This window comes from Lampetra planeri, chromosome 57 (genome assembly GCF_965212315.1).
Source record: "Lampetra planeri chromosome 57, kcLamPlan1.2.h2, whole genome shotgun sequence".
Lineage (NCBI taxonomy): Eukaryota > Metazoa > Chordata > Hyperoartia > Petromyzontiformes > Petromyzontidae > Lampetra > Lampetra planeri.
The window spans coordinates 6,353,817-6,377,323 of NC_136163.1; the positions used below are offsets into that span (position 1 = coordinate 6,353,817).

General features: G+C 48.1%; 1 protein-coding gene across 1 annotated transcript; it reads right to left on the bottom strand.

Moving 5' to 3' along the window:
* Window positions 1–6,701: 6,701 nt before the first annotated feature.
* Window positions 6,702–18,940, bottom strand: LOC144735761 (intelectin-1a-like). Its single transcript, XM_078618263.1, has 7 exons — window positions 18,827–18,940; window positions 17,430–17,558; window positions 15,428–15,681; window positions 14,636–14,794; window positions 11,828–11,951; window positions 9,584–9,690; window positions 6,702–7,602 (listed from the first exon to the last, which is right to left on the bottom strand). The coding sequence occupies exons 1-7, from the start codon at window positions 18,903–18,905 to the stop codon at window positions 7,450–7,452; spliced, it is 1,005 nt and encodes a 334-aa protein (XP_078474389.1). The 5' UTR covers window positions 18,906–18,940; the 3' UTR covers window positions 6,702–7,449.
* Window positions 18,941–23,507: the final 4,567 nt, after the last annotated feature.

Here is a 23,507-nt window from a genome sequence, read left to right on the forward strand (position 1 = left end):
CTAACGTCGAGTGAATCATTTCATCAGCGTCGTTTCAAGACAATGCAACAACTCCGAAACCGGTTTCGACTCCGCAGTGTCTCGTCAGCGGTCTGGTTCGCCTAAATGAGCGCTGGGGTAATGCCGATCTTGCGGGTATCGGAGATATGGGGGGAGAGGATGACCAACTCTTTACGATATGGGGTCCCCAGATTGCATTCGTGACCGATGGCCCACTACACTTGCGTTGGTGCTATGGGGCGTGAAGATGTTGTTATCGCAATGCCAGAGGTTTGAAGCAAACACGCCAGGGTGGTCCGCTCCTGCCCAGGCTGCCGTGACTTTACTGCGGGTCGCAGTCACCCCGCATCTCTCGGACGCGCTGATAATGTCTGTTATCATTACAGACTCTTATCATTCTTGATTAAACATGTTTTGCTCAGACAAATGTATTCAATCGATGGTGTTTGTTTCGAATAGATAATTGTCTGGCGATGTTTCTGTTTTTTAGACGTAGAATTGCGCTCCAGTGGTTTTTCTTTCAATTGCCTTCCAGTCGGCACGCTCCGACAGTGGAGCAATGGTTTGTAATCCAGAGGTCACCTGCTCGATCTGATCGCACGGCGTGGCAGTTGAAACAACGGGGGAGAGTTGCTTCACGACGTTTCACACGTCGTAGGCTTTCGCGACCAATATCATCCATAATATAGGGTTTTTTTTCGGTTAGATCGCGTAAATAATATACATGTGTCGTTAAACCCGCCACCACCCGACACAGCCAATTAGGTTTGTCACGTAAACAGAACGTGCCAATTCGTGACTAGTACAGCACACCGGTGTGTTGGAGAGCAAAGCCACAACATTTACAATCTGAGTAACGAATTGGCATATTCTGTTTACGTGACAAACCTTACTAATTAGCTTTGTCGGGTGGTGGCGGGTTTATTGGCACATATATATTTAAGCGATCTAACCAAAAAAAACCCTAGATTATACACACAAAGTGCCTGCCACAAATTAACCCCAATTTTTTGCTGATCTCGTCAAGTAGCATAAACCATCACGCGAACTCCCGTCATCCTGCCAGCGGCTTCTAGCGAACCATCGAACCAAGACCTTCACCGCATCGCGTGGAACTTTCAGATGCGCTTCTGTGGCCGTCTGGAACGCGCTCTTCCTTCCGATACTAGGACTCTACTGGAGCTATGCACTTTTAAATCGAGGTTGAAAGCTAATTTCTTTAGAACTGCGTTTTTGTCTTCGGTTCATTGTCATTCCCCCACACCTCCGATTATCACGGTTGGCTACGTACGGTGCGAAAGAAGTTCAACACTCCTGAGAAACCAAATATTTCGGCAGTGACAGCTCAGTAAGATGACGTCATCCCCGCCGAGCCCACCTACCCAGCGGCATTTTATGATTTTAACTTTAATATAAATGCGTCTATTGAGTAATACTGTTTTGATTGTTGAAGGGTCTGTCTGTTATTCAGTCCATTCGGCCACTATTCCTATGCCTAATAAAAAAAAAAAACTGGTCTTCAGAAAATATTTCTAAATGTAGTTTACCACCAAGCATTGAACCCCTTCACGATCTGTCGTGCAGTGGGCTTTGATTCTTAAGAGCATTCATGAGGGCATTTAGCCCCCCCCCCCCCTCCATTGTTTCCCTACAGTGGCATCAGAGCTTAAGAAGACACCGGGGGCTTGTCGAGTTTATTGAAACGGTTTATTGAAACATGCGGTTTAAGACAGCAGGTCTTCATTGCACTATAATCCTCAATGTGTGTGTTGTGCTGGTGGTCACCCCCACCCATCCCCCTTTCACATCCTCTCTGGCATTATCTACCTGAATTTTCTTGTTAATAATAAAATACTTTAGTTTTTTATTAAATCTCATCAGGCCCATGGTGTTAAGTGCAATCTACAATTCCTATTGACCACCTCTCTCTATGTGCTATGAAGAAAGGCCGCTGCTGCCCACGTGATTAGCCGATGTCGTATCCCCTCCCCCCCCCCTTGAGATCCACGGAGAGCTATCGGTCAACGCGTCGAGGTGTTCGTCACCCAGCCCATGGTGAACGCGACTTTGATGTTTCAACTTCGATGTGTTTTATACGTGGTCGTCATCGGAGGGCAGTGCATCAAAATCCATTGGACTGTATATCTATCCTGGCCATGTGTATGACCCACCACTCCCTCACCTTTACCAACCCGTACTGACCAGCGTGATGAAGTATGGCCAATTAATGCCCATGACGCACACGGCGAAGGGATACCCTCATCTAGCAGTGCAATGTCAAAAGGGTTGCACATGCCCATGAACAAATGGCAGTCTTCCTGTTAACCGTGCAGTAATGTCTATTAGACAGAGGTTCTTTGCAAGCCATCTGGCTACCATGAGAGGTTCGTTCATGAGGCTATTCACATATACAAACACAGAGACAATTTCAACCGAGAAGATGGATTCTGGCTTAGTAATCATTGGAAGGATTTGATAAACCATTTCGGGTCTTAATTGATTGTGTTCACGCTTACGGCGACTTTCAGACCGCAGTCCATGTTCTGCTCCCCCCTCCTCTTTTCCGAACATAGATGGACTCGTCCATCTGGCAAACTGCCAAATCGCTGTCCGTGGTGCTGACGTGAGAAAAATCGTCACTTTTTTCAAATTTTCTTGCTGTGGATTTCACACCTGATGATGATTGCATGTGTTGCAGTCGAAACGTCGTGATAATTTTTATTTTTTATATTTATATTATTTTATTATCTCCCTTCTACGTGACTTTCCAGAAAGAACCAAGAATATAATGTCTATTACTTAACTAAACTTTTTTTTATTTTACCATGTCAGGGCCCACTGAGCTATAGAGTTATTTTTCAAGAGCGACCTGCCACAAATGATAGCTCAGCAAAGTGGCTTATCATGTGCAAATGTATAGCAGCCAACTACTCTAAAGGCATGGTATTTAATGTGTGGGGGGGAAACGGGAGGACCTGGATAACAATCCACGCGGCCACGAGGGAAGAGAGACACGCAAACTCCAAATATACAGCAGGCGTTGGGTTCTGGATGAAACCCATGACCTCCTGTATACCAGGCGAGGTCGTTAACATCTCCCCGCCACCGTGGCGCCCTCATTATACAAATGTCTTTATTGTAAATAAAAAATACAGGTTCGTTAATAACACTGACTTTAAAATAAATAAAATACATATTCAATAGGCAACGTTTCGGCCGGTAATCCTTCATCAGAGCATATTGCCAAACAAGTGTACTATACAAGTGTATTAGAAATTGTTTTATCTATGAAGACCACAGTCTTGTTCTTGGCTTTTTGTTGTTGATCATGCAGCAGCAGCATCAGCAGCGTCACCAATTAATGTGTTTAACCCTGACATCACGACCATTTATGAACGACGAGGGGTCATTCAGTAAAATCCGTTCATTCAGCAAACCCCCAGGATACGCGGGAAATATAGCGATGAGAGAAGTGGTATCGTTTAATAATATATCAATTTTATTCGCGCACATTTGCAACGTAAGCAACATAAACAGGTGGCAATGCTGTCACATAATGCTGAACCAGTGCCCCTTTCTGACAAATATCCCCCGAATAGCCTTAACAGACTGTGGGGCAAGTGCTGTTAGCGAGCACCTGTGAAGGCCAGCACGGCACACGAAGGGGTGGATGGCCAGTATCATGCCCAGTCGCCTTTGTCTCCCCAGCGGCGATGTATATACGCACCGCACCGGGTACTCATTTTCCTTAACCTAGGGAAGACCTAGGACCGGTTCAGATAATCGTCACTGGTGTCGGCCGTGAGCGGGAATCGAACTCGGGTCGCCGGGTTCGTAGCGCAGCGCGCTAACCGCTACACCACCGCTGCACGACACACACGTGCGTATTAAGCATCGTCCATCTCACACGTCAGTGGCACTGTCAATTATTTTTACATTTGATCCTCAGAGCCGCGGCAGGCCTCAGCACAGGCAAAGGAAGACGTGATACAAGAAACAACTAATATTATAAATACACCAGTTGTGTTTTTTGTGTAAGTTTCCATTATTTGCAAGCGAGGAAATGGTGAATCGATTTTTTTTATTATGGTTTACAATTTAACGTTTACAAATTGGCCGTAATTTTGCAAATAATGATGGCAATGTTACGAAGTCAAATCCTTCCCGAGTAACTTTCTGAAATTCCCCTTTGAGAGAACAAAGCAAACAAAAAAGCTCACCACCTTCATCACTGACGATGCCTTTCCACAGAAACATTTAGCACACAGACGAGGTTAACACTACAGGCAATGGCCATTCTTCAGCCGAGCTGAGTGACCTTGGCCGAGGTGACCTCGGGTGACCTCGGGTGACCTCTGCCAGCACGACCTCGACGGCCCACTCAGCGCAGGCCAGCACCGGGCAAGACCAAATGACCCTTCCGTCAAGGAAAGACCACGTGCGCCCGTCGTGGTGCGCAAACTCCAGCAGCAAATTGCGCTCACTCCGGGCGGCGGTCGACATCGTTCGAAGTGAGAGACTGCGACCCTCGTGATCCGCGGTGCATGGGCAGCAAGGGAAGTTTGTGCAAATGCTGTGGCAAGAGTTCGCACGCTAGGCGCAACGGCCGCTCGCTCGCTGGTTGTGCACGACGAATGAAGACCTTTGACGTGACTGACTTGGAGACGGAACTTCTTGGAGGCCATTCTTTAATGAAACACCGAGCACAATGGTACACACTTTCTACTGTTGCACAACGCTCCGTCTCTCGCCTACAACACGACGCTAGCCGTCTGACACCGACGGCGCTGAGCTAAGACAGCCAACTCCTGCCAGCAGCGCAATTATCAAGTGGACGACGACAGCGAGGAAGGCGACAGGAGCGACGACGACGAGGACGGGGGATCCTACTCCAAACGACGGCCCCGATCCCCCGCTCGGGGTCCCCTTTTACCCCGCCAGCGTGGCCTCGCTCCGCCCCGGCCACGCCCCCCTTCTGGAACCTACGAGCGGGGCTCTCGACGCCCCCCCCCGTCACCTTTACCCTCGATCCCTCTCGGGTCTGCCACGTGGCCTGCTGTCAATCAGCACTGCTTCCCTCTGCAGGTCCCCTTCTCTGCCAGCAGCCAGCGCTATGCTACGTAGTGACCAATTCTATGTCACTACACGTTGACTGATTTGCCTACAGAGTCCGCTGCCCCCCACCCCCACCACCCCCACGTAGCCCACAAAGGCCGTTGGGGCAATGTGCTTCTATACCACCGCGACACACGACGCAGTGTGTCCAGCACCATGCCCGGCCGTCTTTGTCTCCCTGGTGCTGATGTTTTAACACGTCAGCATCGGGTACTCGTTGAGGCCCGTGGTCAGTTCAGATATTCAGATGTGAGCGGGAGTGCAAGACGGTAAGCAGTCTTCACGCGGCCCACTCTGTCGGGTGAGAAATCACGACGATTGCCGTCAACGCGGCGACCGAGCATCGATCGTCGATCCCACGGTTCTCCGGAGCGACAACGCAGTGGGGTCGGCGGGTCCGTAGAGGATTGCGCTGACCACGGCACAAACACGCGCACACGCGCACACACACTCACTCATCCTGGGCAGCCATAAGGGTCATGATGACCCGACGCCGTGACCCCGGTCATCGTTGCAGCAGCAGCGGTGGATTTTGGCTGGCCATTAAACAAAGACGGTGGCGGTAACCGCATCGCGCGACGCTTTCAGATGCGCTTCTGCGGCCGTCTGGAACGCTCTTCCTTTCCGATATTAAGAAGCCACTGGGAGCTGCGCACTTTTAAATCGTCTGGATTGAAAACTGACTTCTTGAGAACTGCTTTTGGTGTTGAGTTTGTCGTCCTTCTCTCCCGCACCTCCGATTAGCAGGGTTGGCTACGTACGGTGCGAAAGAAGTTCAACGTATATGCTTAAGTCCTGCGCAATCATCCTATACGTATATCCGGTACACCGGTGTCGACATCAGACAGTCGTTGACGTTGCCGGGCACTACGCGTTGCCCGCAAGGTTAGCCGATGGTACGCCTGTGTTCAAAGGCGGCTTTGAAGAGAAAGTCGCAGAGTTTCGTTGATTCAAGCTTGGGCACCACTGTGAACGGAGATCCTTTATTTATTTCCATTTTTAAGAGGAGTTGCTATTGAGATAAGCTTTATTTATTAATTCATAACGGCGAGGTAAACATTTAATTGCCATTGTCATGGCTGTGTGCAGTTTTAAATAAAACAAAATCTGTTTTTTTTTCCTTTGCTAAATAATGTGACTGCCTCCAAAGTTTGCAATGTTCAAACCCAGGGTTAAGGCAAGACTGCAGTTTTCACCTCGATGACCAGGACAGTCCAGATGTTAACTATCTCGCCTGGTAAGCAGGAGGTCGTGGGCTCGATCGCGACCCTGACGCCTCTATATTTGGAGTTTGCGTGTCTCTCTTCCCAAGGTTGCGTGGATTTTCCTCCGCGTCCTCCAGTTTTTCCCTCCACATTTAGAATCAACGTGCGTTTCGAGTATTTGGCTTCTGCTAAAAATGTCCACGTGATAAGCCAATTCGTTGAGCTATCATTTGTGGCCAGGTAGCTTCTGAAAAAGATAACTACATAACTCAGTGGGCTTTACCTGGTAAAATAAAAAATATATAGATCAGTTTTAAATCTGTATTCGGGTGGCAGGATTGGATTCACAACCGAGATCTCGTACTGGTACTGTGTTAAACTTTATTACAGTTTACTAGACATTTCTGGTAGACCGAGACTTAGAAGTATGCCCTGCTTCGATAGACAGTGGAAATAGTGGTTATGTGTGTATGTATGTTGACCTTCTGCGCTAATTGAAGGACACAAATTTACGCAGGAGGGGGCGATGTTGCTTCTCCGTAATTTCAAGTGAGAAATTTGCAGGTATTTCATTGAGCTTTGGGATGCATAATTGGTTTAACACGTCGGCTTTCGCGACCAATATCATCCATAATACAGTTTTGTTCGCGATCTAACCCCAAAAACCTGTATTATGGACAAGTTACATTGCAAATTTGTTTGTTTTTTTAGCTGTGGGAAGAAACCCGAAGACTTCGAAAGAAACCCATGCCAGTACAAGGGGAGAACATGCAAACTCCAAATACAGAGAGGCACCAGAGTCAGGATTCCAACCCAGGAACTCCTCACTGTGAGGCCACAAGTGTAACCACTGTGCCACCCAATGACTCATCGTAAACCTGCTGAGAGAATGCCTCTCTGTCCTCTGGCCTCGAAGATATTAAGGAACTGTGGAACGGACAGTAGAGATGACCGCGAGCAGAGAGAAAGAGGAGCGGGGTAGGAAGGCAGACCCCAAAGATAAATGGGACAAATTTCACGCGCAAAAAATATGGGGGTCACGTGCGAGTGACGGCACACACCCCCTTGACTCTGGCCAATGGCATGGCACTGCGACCGATGGGAGGGCACGATCGGGCCTCCCGCCGGGTCAGCGGTAAAATATGAACACGGCGGCTTCGAGCAAACTCTTGGAGGCGCTCCATTCGACGTGCGTCCCGATGCCGCTCCAGTCGAAGGCGCTGAAGTCACCGCACTGTCTCGGAGTCTGCTCTGGGACGTAGCCCGCGCCGCCGATGCAGTACTGCAGACACGGGAGAGGCGGCAACGCGGGTCAAGAGTGCCGGCCTCTGTCTCGCCTCTCCAGGAAAGTCAGCCTCGCTCATAGGCTGATAGCAACGCATCATCGTTACCACGAGTCCTCTTTTTTTAAATCAGAAAACCGGTCACATGGCACAGATCCCAATTCTAGATTTGAAGCTGGCGTGACTGTAAGGATTCATACTCTTAGGTTTTTTTCGGTAAAGTCACGTAGATAAAAAAATAAATAATAATATTAGAAATAAAATAATAAATCACGACGTTTCGGAGGCAACACAAGTCTCCCTCCCCGCCACCCCCCGCCACTCCCCAGCAATCACATTCAGATAAGCCCCCCCCTCCCCCCCCCTGACTTGTATTTAAGGGCTTGTCTCTTGGATTTTTCTTCACTTGTGTTGCCTCCGAAACGTCGTGATTTATGATTGTATTTCTATTATTATTTATTTTATTTTTATTATATATTTTTATTTTTTACCTACGTGGCTTTACCGAAAAAACCTAAGAGTACATATCCCAATGACGCCATTACTCGTGACGTCGTCTCGTGACGTCACGCGCCTTGTGACGTCGTTACCTGTACTCAAGAGCCACCGTCGTTCATTGTCAGCCACTATCCAATCCTCCCCGGATGAAAGCCTCCCCGCGACTCCACCATCCCTCGCCCTCCTGCGACGTGACAATCCGCCTAGCAGCTGCACAGCTGTTTTCATCGCCCAAATGTCCGTCTTCGGACGTGCTCCAAAGCACCCTTGCCTCCCTTGCCTGCCACTCCCTTTGCCATTCTCACCCAATCACCGTCGGTCCCTTCCAACGGCGACGTATCCGGCCCCCAACCCACTCACGTTTATGAACGGTGGCAACGGTGTTGACGTCCTTCAACAGCATACAGACAGTCTCCGGGTTACGGAAGGGTTAGGTTTCCAAGAAACGATCCGTAGCCCGAATTTTCCGTATGTCGATAACTTTACAATTTTCCCCCATAACCAACGATAAAACCCCATAGCCAAGTGCTAGCACTTGTTCGCTTTCCGGACATTATTGCAATGCAATTAAGGGTGACACTACACCGAAAGTTACGAGACGATGTGGCGGGTATACGCACGGTAACAATGTAACAGCGTGACTGTGAGTAGGTAAAGCGGCTATCTACCACCACCTTGGGGAAGATGCTGTTCGCCTTACGCCTCGCTCCGCGGTACTACTTGTGCTTACGTAACGAACGCAAAAATGTCTGCATGTTGACTTTTTTTTACATGATTTATGGGAGCATTTTCGGGTCTTATGCAACCTGGGGGTGGGGCACCTCTGATTTGCAGATCCAATGGCCCAATCGTTACACTACACAACTATGGCTGTCCGCCTGATGATGCTGGTTGTTGTATTTTGCCGGCGAAACGTCACGGTGCTCGAAGTGTAAATGTTGTAGTGGGTTTACTCTCCAACACACAACTGGTTAGTGCTGAACTAGTAACTACACTATACACTACACTATACCCTACACTATACACTACACTATAATTGTAAATGTTGTAGTGGGTTTACCCTCCAACACACAACCGCTTAGTGCTGAACTAGTAACTACACTATACACTACACTATACACTACACTACTATACACTACACTACTATACACTACACTATACACTACACTATAATTGTAAATGTTGTAGTTGGTTTACCCTCCAACTCACAACCGGTTAGTGCTGAACGAGTAACAAATTGGTGCGTTTTGTTCACGTGACGAACCTTACAAATTGGCTGTGTCGGGTGGTGGTGGCGGGTTTAACGGCACATTTATATTTATGCGATCTAACCACCCAAAAAAACCCCCCTCTATTATGGATAATATCGGTCGTGAAAGCCTACTACGTGTTAAACTGACTACACGAGATGTTCTGCATGGCACACGTGGTATAAATAACACGTGTGTAACGATGATGATCGAGTCTAACGTAAGTACTCACGTGTTCAGTGTTGCAATTGTCAAGCACCCTGAGGCCTGAGCAGAGGGCGAATGGTGCCCTCTCGTTGTTGAAGACCCTCAAGTGAACATAACCTTGAAGCGTCCCACCTGCAAAGAACACCGCTGCATGTGAGCTGAGGAACATCAACTACACAGCGTGTCTCAAATTGATGGACCCAAGTTCAAAGCAGTATATTTCACGATGTCAACATGTTGCAATTACACAAAAAGTTGCAAACGGTTTAATGAGTTATCAAGTTTTACAAACCATTTTATCATTTCTCTATGTGCCCTCCACCTGCTGTACGGACAACATCGAGACGATAGTTGAATTCGTCCCAAACGCCTCTCTTCTCACGTTTTCCTCTGAGGTGCGTGGTCACCCTGTGCTCTTCCCCTTACATCAACAGCAGCCTGCTTCCTCAAATTGTCGGTACCAACGACGAATGCTCTGACATTGGCGGATCAATGCCAAAACGCCGTTGAAACGCACGCTGCACCGCAATTACGGATTCAGTCTTGCTGAACTGCAGAACGCAAAACGCCCCTTGTGTGTTGCGGGGTCACCGTCTCGCGAGTGACTGAGGCTAGGGGCTGTTTGTGCGCTGGGAGAGGCATCTCGCGGTCATCATTTGAAACTCTATACCCCGCCCTCTCTATGCCCCGCCCTCTCTATGCCCCGCCCTCTCTATGCCCCGCCCTCTCTATGCCCCGCCCTTTCAAGTGGTAAGAGTTTCATTCATGGGCGGTTCGTGGTTGCAGAGATACTGTATAGCGATTTTAAATCGTGTCCATCTTTTTAAACACCCTGTAATTATAACAAAACTAAAAAAAAAATAGATTTGAACCAGAATAAACTCCTCCTCGTTCGAGAGACAAATATCATGGCACCATCTCTTCCTGGATTTGACATCCCTCCTTCTACTCCTCGAAGACACTTGTGGAGCCATCAACCGAATCACAATGTCCTTCGTGAATGGAAAATTAAAGACAAGCCTATGATTAAAACTATTAAAATTAACCTAAAACTGTATATATTTTTTTTATTTTACCAGGTAAGGCGCATGGACCTATATAGCACTTTTTCAGAAGCGACCTGGCCACGAATGATAGCTCAACGAAGTGGCTGATTACTGCGTGGAAATGTACATCAGCCAGATAGCCTCAAGGCACGTTTCTAAATGTGGAGGGAAGACAACCGGAGGACCCGGAGGAGAATCCACGCGACCACAGGGAGAGAGAGAGAGACTCAAACTCCACATATACGGCAGGCATCGTAGTCGGGATCGGACCCACAACCTCCTTGCATAGCGGACGAGGGACTTAGATGGAGAGTGGCGGTTGGTGAGTAAACATATTTGGGGTGGTATCGAAGCTCACGGGAGTATGGGAGACGTGACAAGTGGGTAGGTGGGAGAGAGGGAGGTAGGGTGGGGGGCACAACGAGGAGGGGTGGGATTTGTGCGGTATTATTTGAGCAGAATATTTATGCTGGAGGAATCCGATGAGCTATACAACTTTTCATAGACGTTCAGTCAGTGTCCGGGTCAGAAAGTTACAACAATAACAAAGAATAATGATAAAACACGACAGGGAAATACTGAGAGTGATGGTGAGAAAAAATATATATTACATAGAAATCGGGGGGAACGTAGACATAGAGTATGGAGAGGGGGGGGGGTAGAAGGAGAGCGGGGGTAGAGAGAGAGGGGGTAGAGAGAGAGGGGGGGTAGAGAGAGAGGGGGGGTAGAGAGGGGGGGGTAGAGAGAGAGAGAGGAAAGGGGTAAGAAGGAGGAGAGCGTGAAATCTTTTGTGAAATTTTTCATTTGAAAAGGAGGGGGGGGGGCACATAAAGCAACGCATTGAAAAAAAAAAACGAAATGATGAACGAAGCAAAGTGCCAACTACACCGAGCATCTTCTTGTTTCCTCTGATCGTAAAGAATAAAAAGAGAGACAGGGGGAGAGATGGGGGGGGTTGGGAGGGGAGGGATGTGGATGAGATAGATTGGAGGAAAGTTGGGAGGGGGGATGGAGGGAGGGAGGGAGGGGGAGGGAGGTTCTGAAGAGGACACACGGATAGAGAAACGGAATGGACGGCGAGAAATCTAGACACACTGGGGATGTTGCAGCACAGGGAAGGGCAAGAGAAATGTGGAAGGGAGTCAGGGCTGCGTACAAGGTTTGTTTTTAAGCGAGACGTGTAAATGATTTGTCCGGAGCCGAAACGTAGGAATGCATTTTACCCAGACAAGCTGGGCAGACTTGAGAGGCGACGCTGATGGTGTTCCCAAAGTCGTAAACGATTGGGATGGCTGGCCCATTGCTTGCTGGACAGGTCCCTGAACCGTATACTAATGGGTAGAAGATCTGCAACAACATCAACAATCAACGTAGAAATGTTAGGCACACACGGAATAATTCCTGTTGTCGACAAGATTAAAAGTTTCAGATTGTATTGAATTTATATAGATACAAATTTCTCTACGTGAATACAAAACAAACTGTGTGTAAACCGGAAGGAGAGGGTAGGTGTTCACTAACTATCACAAATTTTCGCAAAAAATGTGAGCATAAGGTCGCTTTACCAAAATGAATTTACAACAGAGGTCGCAACCGGGTACCCAATACCCGTACCCTACCCGATACCCGGCTACCCGTACCCGGCTGGGTACGGGTACGGGTAGCCGTTTGCGACCCTGGTGCGGCCGGGTACGGGTACGGGTAAGGAATCAAAACCCGTTTGCGACCTCTGATTTACAATAACGTACTGGATTCTGAAATGATGCGAATTTGAAACAAAAGTGACTCGTTGTTGTTGATCGCAAGGGGAGAGGTCGGAGTTCACTCGTTTTCACAAACGTTCACTACAAGTGCGAGCAAAAGTCATCAAAGTGAAACGGCGCTGAGTTCAAATTAAAAGCGGATTCTGCTTCTTTATTTAAATTTCCATTCGCTGTGCAAAAATTAAAATATTGTCACGCACAAATGAACTGCATAGATAATTGATTATTATTCTGTAATGTCGTGAAAAACAAAGAGATAAAATTCAAAAAAACAGGCACGCACTTTGATCTCATCAAAAGCGGCGCTGTGATCTTTTTGGAGGAAATGTATTAATCTTGTAACAACAAACCAATAATTAAGTTACAATTTTAATAAGAAGTCTTTCGTGGCATTTAGGCACTCCCCCCTCCCTTCCCCTTCTCCTACAGGGGCATCGAAGCTTAGGAAGACGCCGGAGGCTTGTTTAAGCTTATTGAAACGGTTTATTGGAACATGCTATTTAGACAGGTTTGGATTGCACTGTAATCCGTAATGTGTGCCGTAATGTGTGTTTGTGCTGGTGGTCAACCCCCTGTCATATCCTCTCTGTGGCGTTTTGTACCTGAATCGTCTTGTTAATGAACCAAAACATACTTTTAACCCAATGTTTTTGTGGACGAGTGAGAGCGAGAGAGAGAGAAGTTCGCCAGCGAAATTTGAGGACATTTAAGCAAACGTGACGAGTCAGCCTAGAGACTAGAGACCGCTTGCAGCGGCGAAGAAAATCCGAGGCCACTGCGACAACTTCCGTGAAGCGATCGGTGGCCGCAGTGAAAATCGGTGCCGAAGGGGATTTGTGCTCTGCAGGCGAACCACGCGGTGGTGACCGGACGGGAGCGCGTGTTTTGGCGCTTCTGTCGCGAAGGCGCGCGGTTTGAGCCCAGCGTCCGCCTTGGTAAATACTGCGGGTGTAAGAACCTTTAAAAAAAAGTTGTTTTAAATGCCATCTGCTTCGCAGTGGGACATACAATATCCCGTCATGTAACGCTAAACTATAAACTGTAAAACTATGAACTTTTTTTTTATTTTACCGCGTAAGGCCCACTGAGCTTTCTAGCTCTTTTTCAAAAGCGACCTAGCCATCACAAATGATAGCCTAACGAAGTGGCTCATCATCGTGTGGGGAGTTATAGCAGTCGAATACTCTAAACGCACGTTGGTTCTAAAGGTGGATGGGAAAACCGGAGGACCCAGAGAAAAACACCACACGCCCACGGGGAGAGAGACATGCAAACTCCAAATATACAGCAGTCGGGGTCGAACCCACGAACGCCTGTATACCAGGCGAGGTAGTTAACATCTCGCCACCAACAACTCGCAAACGAATAGGCCACGTGTGCCAGCGTCACGGTCCCAAATCTTTGTCAAAATTAAAAATGACTCACAAATTGCATCATTACCATGAGTGCAACGATCTCTAAAATTAATTCGCAATATCGCCCTCCCCCCGTCTGCCATCCTATTGGCCGTCTGCGAAACATAGCACATCCTGAGAGCCTTGGTACGTTAAAGAGCGAGTGACACCTGGCGTCGTATGTACGTTGAAATTATTTCGCACCTGTGGATAACCACAAGCTGCTGAGCTTGTGGCTATCCACAGCGACAAGCGAGTGCCCTGTTCAGCTCGGAGCATTGGGTGTCGGGGAAAGCCAGCCTATGAGTAACTCTTTTTATATATAGATTGAAAACTAATTTCGTTCAAACTGCGTTTCGTTGGTTAGTTTGTTTAGTGCCTGCTCACGCCGCTGTCTGAGGAATGGCACTACCAAGGAACTTAAGCTACCACCGCTCGAAACTCTGGTCATCGTAAACCATCATCACGTCAACTCTGGCCATCATAAACGATCGTCTCGCAAACTCCGGTCATCATCCTCGCAGCAGAGCGGATTTTGGCTGTCCATCGAACAGAGATGGTCACCGCATCGCACGGCGCTTTCAGATGTGCTTCTGCGGCCGTCTGGAACGCTCTCCCTTACGATATTCGGAAGCCACTGGAACTTTGACTTTTAAATCATCTCGATTGAAAACTCAATTCTTTAAAACTTCTATTAGTGTTTAGTTGTCCTTCCCCCACGCAACTCTGATTAGCATGGTTGGTTACGTACGGCGTGAAAGAACTCAACATGTATACATATCCACACTCCAGCCCCCGTGTCGGGGTCCTACTACAACGGTCTGGGTGCTGCTAACCCAACAGAATACCGGACGGCCGCAAGAGTGCTGCCTACCTTGTAGAGGAAGTAGAGATTGCCTCCCAAGGCGGTGAGAAACTCCGACGCGGTGTGGTAGCGGAAGATCGATGAGATCTTCCACTGGGCCAGCGGCGTCCCGTTGGGGACGTGCCACACGGAGATGTCTTCCGCGTCCACGTCGAAGTAGCCTGGGTTCTGCTCACGCACGGCAACACCACGACAGGGGAGCACGATTTTGAAAAAGAGATCGCTGGGCAGCGACCTCCTAGAGGTGGACGATATTTCTTGTTGGGCGGGCCAAGCTGACGACGACGTGCGTGGCTGGTGGCGTGTACATCATCAGTTTTACGTGTACGTCATCAGAACCGAATCAGTAGAAAACTAAAATTTAAAAAAAACTGTGCCACACACCCTCCTGCATGGCCTTGTGGGAGCCTCAGCACGTCTGCAGGTTAGAAGACGTCTTCAGGTCGGAAGACGTACCCGAGGCTCCCACAAGGCCGTGCGAGAGGGCACCTGGCACAGTTTAGCGCCAGCTATCGTAAAGCATGGCAGTTGTGTCTCCGCGGTTCTCTGCTGTGAGTAACAACGTCTTTAACAGCAGCGGCACTTGCGACTCTAAATGAAAATTAACGCTGAATCACTCATGCGTTACCGAGATTCCGCGGTGAATGGGGTGGGAACCCACCGCCCTGCAACTTGCAGACATCTCAGAGCGGGTAAACTCGACACCCATTATAAGCAGAGAAATGCTAAAAACGGGGCCGATCGGACTAAATTGGCCGCGACCGTCGGTGACGCCACCACCGGTGAACCGAGGCAGCGGACCTTGTAGTCGTCGTCAGTGGCAGACTCTATCCGCCCGAAGGTGTTCAGGTTGGCCCAGCTTCTGTCCCCATCTACGAAGCCGACGGCGGGGTTGCTGCCTTGCTGGCTGGACCAGCGGTCTCCAATGGCACACTTGGCCGCGATGTTGTTCTCGTGGACGCTGGCGACCAGGGTCCAGCCCCCTCCGTTGGTGTTCATGTCGCAGAACGCCTGGTAGAACTGCCCGCTCTTCGTCTGCAGGCAGTAGATCCCGTCTGTGCGTGCGTGCGTGCAGCAGTGGGGCGGTGTAAGCGTGTCAGCGCACTGCACTAGGAACCCGGCTACCCGAGTTCGATTCCCGCTCACGGCAACCAACACCAGTCACTATTATCTCAACCGGTCCTGGGCCTCTTTTAGGTCGACTCAGTCTCAAATTAGTACCTGGTGCGGTGTGTAAACATCGCCGACGGGGAGACAAAGGCGGCCGGGCGTGGTGCTGGCCACCCACCCCCTCGCGTGCCGTGCCGGTCTTCATAGGTGCTCGCTAGCAGCACTTGCCCCAACAGTCTGTTAAGGCTACACGGGGGATCTTTGTCTTGCGACAGTGTTAATGTCTTCCGCGGGTTTTCTTTGTTTCCAGTCACGTGGTGGTGACGCGGCCGAGCCGTGCCGCGTTACCCACTCTTTGGGAGAAGTTCGTGGTTCGATGCAGCGGCCGCCCTGGTTAATACTAAAACTCAACTATTTTATTTTACCAGGTAATGCCCAATGAGCTATATAGCTCTTTTTTCAGAAGCAACCTGGCTATCACAAATTATAGCTCAATGAGGTGCCTTATTATTGCGTGGACATTTACAGCAGCCAAATACTCTAAACGAATGACGTTGATTCTAAATGTGGAGGAGGAAAAACGGAAGACTTGGAAACAATCCACGTGACCACGGGAAGAGAGAGACATGCAAACTCCAAATCTACAGGTGTCAGAGTCGGGATCGAACAAGCGACCTCCTACTCTTAGGTGATTTCGGTAAAGTCACGTAGATAGTAAAATAAATAATAGATCACGACGTTTCGATCGCAAAAACAAGCGATCGTCCCCAGGTGAGAGAAAGAAACATGCCTCTGTGACGAGACATTAGATAGAAGGGAAGGGGGGGAGGCCGCAAATGGGCGAGAGGGTGGAGATAACATTCAAAGAGGGCTTGGGTGAGAGAGAGAAATGAAATGTGACACAGAGGCACTTTCTCTCTCTCACCTGAGGACGAGTGCTTGTTGCTGCGATCGAAACGTCGTGAATTATTATTTATTTTCCTATCTACGTGCCTTTACCGAAATAACCTAAGACTATGAAATCGTGCAGTCACGAAAGCTGATAATCAAAAGCGACCTCCTGTGTACCATGCGACGTCGTTAACATCTCGCCACCGTACTAAGGTGTGCATGAACCGTAAAGATACCACGACGCGCAGTCCACTTCACCCCATCGCGATATGTACAGAGACACGTGGAGATACATCAAAGACAAGCAACAGCAGTGCGACTGTGGCCACGTAACCCAAACAGTGGGGAAAAAGAGAGTTAGCCCAATGCAGTTTAACACTTAGGCTTTCGCGACCAATATTATTCATAATCAACGTTTTTGGGTTTAGATCGCGTTATTTATAAATGTGTCGTAACCCTCCACCACCCGACACGGCCAATCAGTAAAAAAAAAGTGTCACGTTGACTTTTTGTCTTTTGTCAACGTGACACTTTTTTACTGGTTGGCCGTGTCGGGTGGTGGAGGGTTACGACACATTTATAAATAACGCGATCTAAACCCAAAAAGTTGATTATGAAGCCCAATGCAGTCTGCGCTCTCCGTTCAACGGAGGAAGAGGAGCACATCTCTAGGAACTCTCTTTTCGTGAAGCCTTCTCGTGGCTTCTATCGTCAGCAGCAGCAACAGCGGCAGACTTCGACGCATCGAGAAGAGTCGCGGCGACGAGCAGAGGTCGTCGCGCGGTGGCTGCGAGGTCCGTACCTTCCTTCGTTTTCGTCTTCAATTTAATTTCCTTGCAGGAGCGCGGCAACTGCTTGGTTTCTTCCTCGTGCTTGCAGCCACATTTCGACTCGCTTTCCTTCGCGTCCGAGCACGACTTGGTGCAACTACCTGCAGACACGACAGAGGCGAATTTAGCCGTTCTGACAAACACGCGGTTATATATTTAGCACGCGCTAGGCTTTCGCGACCGATGTGATGGCTCATAATTGATTTGGTTTTGTTCTTTTAGGTGAGATCGCGTGAATAAGATGTGTGTCGTGAAACCCTCCTCCACCCGGCAGTCATAAGCTGAAGCAGGACTAAATCAGCCATGTACGTTTTGTTCATTAACATTACCACTTTATTAATTAGCTGTGTTAGGTTGAGGAGGGTCACACGACATAATAACATTTTATTTACGCGATCTGACCTAAAAAATGTTTTTTTTTTATATATATAAAGAAAAAAATTCTGACATCACATTATTATAATGTGTGATTGATGATTGTGAGGTTAGGCCACATAACCATCTCATAAATGTGTTATCATTAATACGCTTATTTGGGTGGTTGAACCTTTCATTGTGAGCGTAGCAGCCGTAGCTGCAGTGCATGTGTGTATGTACGTTGAACTTCTTTCTTACCGTACGTAGCCAACCGTGCTCATTGGAGGTGCAGGGAGAAGGACGACAAACTTAACACAAAAAAAGCAGTTCTAAAGAAATGAGGTTTCAATCTCGATTATTTAAAAGTGAATAGCCCCAGTGGCCTAATATCGGAAGAAAGAGCATTCCAGAAGGCCACAGAAGCGCATCTGCAAGCGCGCGATGCCGGTAACACAAAAGCCGCCGCTTGCGAGAATGAGCGGAGTTCGCGTGATGATGAGGGAGGGGGCATTTGAGAAACTTGCCACCGTCCTTTCAACTGCCGCGCATGGAGACGGCATCGAACTCGCATCCTACGGATCGCAAGTCTCGCGTGATGCCACTGTGGCAGCATCCCCTGCTCCCATGAGAACCGGAGGGTCAAGCCAAAAGGGTCTCTCGGCTCAAGCAAGCAACGGGACAGCGCTCATCTCTATCAGTGGGCTGCAACCAATGTTGCAAATTACACGTTCACATTTTGGGAGGCCAAGATTGACCTGAAGGTTTTTACGATTTCTACTGTGTAAGCTCTCCGGTTTTTGGTTTTCTGGGTTGTACCACGTGTCGTTCGGCCACGGTGCCCGACGTTTCGCTCCCGCGTGCTGGGACCTTCCTGAACAATCGGAATTTAGGACCTGAAACGAAACGTCGGACGCCGTGCCAAAACGCGCAACGTGTCAACGACCCGGACAAAAAAAAGCGCTTCGGAAGGCGCGATAACCAAAACGAGCGACTTGGCGGGGAAGTTACTCACACGTAGCCGCGACACTGTTGCAGAAGAGCAGCAGCAGCAGCGGTAGCAGCAGCAACAGCAGCAGTCTCGAAGCTTCCATGGTCTCAAGTCGTCCCACGGCTCTGTGATGAGATGCACTCGCCCCTCTGCGCATCCACCGAGTGTCCCTCTCTCTTTAAATAAGCGTCAGATGCCACCCGCTAAGACCATCCCTGGGGGTGGGGGGGGTGTCAGACGCAACGGGGACGTGCCATCGTCAGCGGGCGCCGTGCCAGCCAGGAGGCGCTCGCCCGCCCGCTCTCTCGCGGTTAAACAGTCAACGTGTGTATGTTGGCGATCCCTCGAATTAACTTGTGGGGTGTTTTTTGTTGTTGTTGCAAGGCATTCGTCTGCCCGTGGCGGGTTGTGGTGGAGTGGCGAGCGCGCTCGCACCGTGGACAAAACAAACTCGAGGTTGATTCCAGGCCACGGTCAACTTTGTCTGGATCCCACCACCTCGCACTTTCCAATAATTTGCACTGACCAGGTGGAATAATCACCACGGTGGCTAGGAGATGTTAACTACCTCGCCTGGTATGGAGGAGGTCGTGGGTTCGATCCCGACCCTGGCGCCTGCTGTATATTTGGAGTTTGCGTGTCTCTCTCTCATCATTATCACGGTGGCTAGGAGATGTTAACTACCTCGCCTCGTATACAGGAAGTTGTGGGTCCGATCCCGACCCTGGCTCCTGCTGTATATATTTGGAGTTTGCGTGTCTCTCTCTCATCATCATCATCACGGTGGCTAGATGTTCACTACCTCGCCTGGTATGCAGGAGGTCATGGGTTCAAAACCGACCCTGACGCCTGCTGCTGTATATTTGTAGTTTGCGTGTCTTTCTCTCTCCCCATGATCGCGTGGGTTATTGTCCGGTTTTCCCTCCACATTTAGAAACACGCATTTAGAATATTTGGCTGCGAGAAATGTCCACATGATAAGCCTTTTAATTGCTTCTGAACAGCCTTCATGCTGGCTAAGAAGGCTGTCTCTGGTGTAGAACAATCAGTTTGAAAGACAATGCATCTATTATCAGAGCATGTTTTTGTTTGCATGTTCACCACAAATACGTGTGGCTAATGCGGACTTGATTCATTGCAAAAGGTTTCTATTTGATGTTTGAACATCTTAAACACTCCCTGTTTTATTGCCAGAAAGGGTAAAACCTCTTCTTGTTTTTTCAACTAAGCGTTGATTGCACGCAACTGTGGCGATTTAAATATGATGCTTAAGGTTACACCGTCGTCTTCAACGTGAAGTGGATCGGTATGCGAGTGGAAGATAATGAGCTATTTAAAAAACAGGGAGAAGATATTATTTTGGAGACGCAACGACCAGAGTTAATGTTTGAAGGTGTGAGACTTCAACGACCAGAGCATATTGACCGATCCTTTCGTAAGCTAGAAAAGTTGACTCTCAAACTTTTATTGAATTTAGTTTCAACCGAGTAGTTAACTTACCATTGCCTGACCCGGCATACTTCTGAGAAATAAATTTTACGAATAACGAGCATCAATATTTCAACCCAATTGTCAATTTCGTGAGGCATCTCTAACTAGTGATTAACAACTAACAAGCGAATACATTGTTTACGATCAATGAAATCTAGATTTGAAGCTTTCGTGACTGCATGGATTCATATTCTTGGTTCTTTCGGTAAAGTCACGTAGAAGGGAAATAATAAAATATTTATTTTTATTTTGTATTTCCCTTCGACGTGACTTTACCGAAAGAACCAAGAATACGATCAATGAGTTTAGTAACGGTCCTTTTTATCGTTATCAGTAACCATGTGGATTTAAATTGTATCGTAGTTATTTTATATTGGCAAATTCCTACGTGATTATTCAGTCAATGACTCTCGTGGCACGATATAATTTCACTCATTTAAAAATCATCTCACGTAACCGCCAGGGAGAAGAACCACTGCCCTGTGCTTTTGAAATGTCGACGGCAATGATCGTAGACTCTCCAAAAGGGGTTCCAAGTCTTCAAAAGCTCCAAAATACGAGTCGCGTGAACACGTCCCGGTGAGGATTGTGCACTTTGACGGAATCTGCACCGATGATCACAAGAAACGACGGCTCTCAGGTGATGTTGATGAGGATAAGCCCGATCGATAGTTTTTTGACGAGATTCCATCACTTGCCATTGTCGGCGCAACAACACAAAAAGATAACACGCCCGAATACACGATTGCGGTATTTTTAAGACGGGCATCGCCGAAAGCAAACGACATGACGGGTTCAGCTGTACCAAAGACAAAGATCCCCCGTGTAGCCTGAACAGACTGTTGGGGCAAGTGCTGTTAGCACCTATGAAGGGCTACCGGCATGGAACACGAGTAGGTGGGTGGCCAGCACCACGCCCGGCCGCATTTGTCTCCCCAGAAGGCGATGCTCACACACCACGCCAGCTGCTCATTCGAGGGTGAGTCGACCTAGGGGAGGCCCGTGACCGGTTCAGATAATTGGTGGGAGAACTCAGGGCCACGGGGTTCACCAGCGCAGCGTAGCGCCGACCGCTCCACGCCACCGCGAAAGCTCCTCCGCCACAAACATTGACCGGGCTTGCTGGGTGCCAAAACAAGCGGCGCTTGCGACAGATGTTTGACCGAGCCTGCGGTAATCTCACGCAGGGAGGTCTACGGTGACTTTTGCTGGAGGTTAGAGTCACCTCGGGCCCGGCTGCAGCCCGTCGGCCGAACGTTGCTCGAACGTTAGTCCACGTATTGTTGTTGTTGTTGATATTATCTTGAGTCTTGCTGAAACGACTCCGGGAGAAATGTCAGTTTTGCGATGTGGAACGCGTCTCGTGGGATTCGGGTTTGTTGGTGCTTAAAAACAATGCACGCACGCGCACATCGTCATTTCGTTTAACAGCACAGCAGTTCAATGTCGCTGATTTAAGCGAAACGGAATCATCCAACTTCTTGCAACTATCGATCTGGGGGAAAAAAGCACGTGATCATCGGATTAGCCATGGTCAATCGACAGTGGGATGAAGTCATCCCAAAGCCGTCAACCATCTCTCACAAGCCCGTGATATGGCAATGATAATAATGATCATAAGCAATCCATCTAGCACCTGCACACCATAATACAGGTTTTTTTGGGTTAGATCGCGTAAATGTGTCGTTAAACCCGCCACCACCCAACACAGCCAATTAGTAAGGTGTGTGATGTAAACAAAACGTGTCAATTCGTTACTAGTACAGCACTAACCGGTGTGTTGGAGAGCAAATCCACAACATTTACAATCGGAGTACGGCGTTTCGCCAGTAATTACAACTAGCATCATCAGGCGGACAGCCACATCAGTGGATGATATTATGGATGATATTGGTGGCGAAAGCCTACGTGTTGAAGCTGCACACCAGCTGATGCGATCACTCCATCTCCACGGCGGATGCTCCTCGCGAATCGCATTCCTTTCTCTGGCTGCCACCACGACGTGAAGTGTTGAACCACCGACCTTCAATGACATCTCTTCGATCAACGTGTCCCACCGCAGCCCACGGAACTTTGTTTTTTAACAGTTAACATGGCAATCTTCTTGATGGCCTTGTCTCAGCGCCAGTGTTAGACCGGAGAAGGCCAAAAGGCGACCGGCACAAACGCAATGCCAGTATAACATTATTCATAGCTCGGGTTGAGCAGACATAAAGCCAATGCATATACTATCATATCAACTTTGTTTGCATGTTTTGCCACAAGTGTGTGATTAACGCACGTGTGATACCTTGTAATTGGTATCTATTTGGCGTGTGAACATCGTAACACCTCCTGTTGTATTGCCAGAAGGGATAAACGCCTATTCTTTTTTTCAATATTTTGATACTGGATTAAATCGCGTAAATGTGTCGTTAAACCCGCCAACACCCAACACAGCCAATTAGTAAGGTTTGTGACGTAAATAAAACATGTCAATTCGTTATGAGTACAGCACGACGGTGTGTTGGAGAGTAAACCCACAACATTTACAATACGAATTGTAAATTTTGGTGGTGGCAGGTTTAACGACACATTTATTTTAAGCGATCTAACTCAAAAACATCTATTATGGATATTGGTCACGAAAGCCTACGTGTTAAACCAAAGGTCCAGGTTGATTCGTCTTTTATCGTACGTTATCAAAAATAATTATCGAGTAAAACAGCTTCGCTGATTTACAACCAACGGCTCGTTCTGCTTCGACGAAGAGGTCCGAGTGTTTTTAACTTGCCAGGAGCGTTTCTCCGTTCCCGTACTGCAAAAGGGCGAGTGGCGAGTTTAAAAGTGTGCAACGTCCGAAACCACACGCAATATTTCCCGGCGGTATATGATTTAAATTGTTTTTGTTTGCTCTACGGATCTTCAAAGAATTCACCCACCAGGTTGCGAGATTCTATCATGCAGGCATCGGCTCTCCAAGTGCCACAATGTGGTTTTAACCAATAAACTTCCTTTTGGCTTTCATTCTCCTTGATTGACAATATTCACCTGCATTGTGCACCCCCCCCCCCCGTAATCTCATTCTTTCCCAATGGTTTCACAATAGTTCTCTGTGTATCTCATCTTTGGTTTTACATTTTCATTATTTTTTCCAATGCTCTCATTTTATTCAACAGACGATTTGCATTTCATAAAAACACCCGTGTGTATAATTATCGAGAACTAAAAAAAC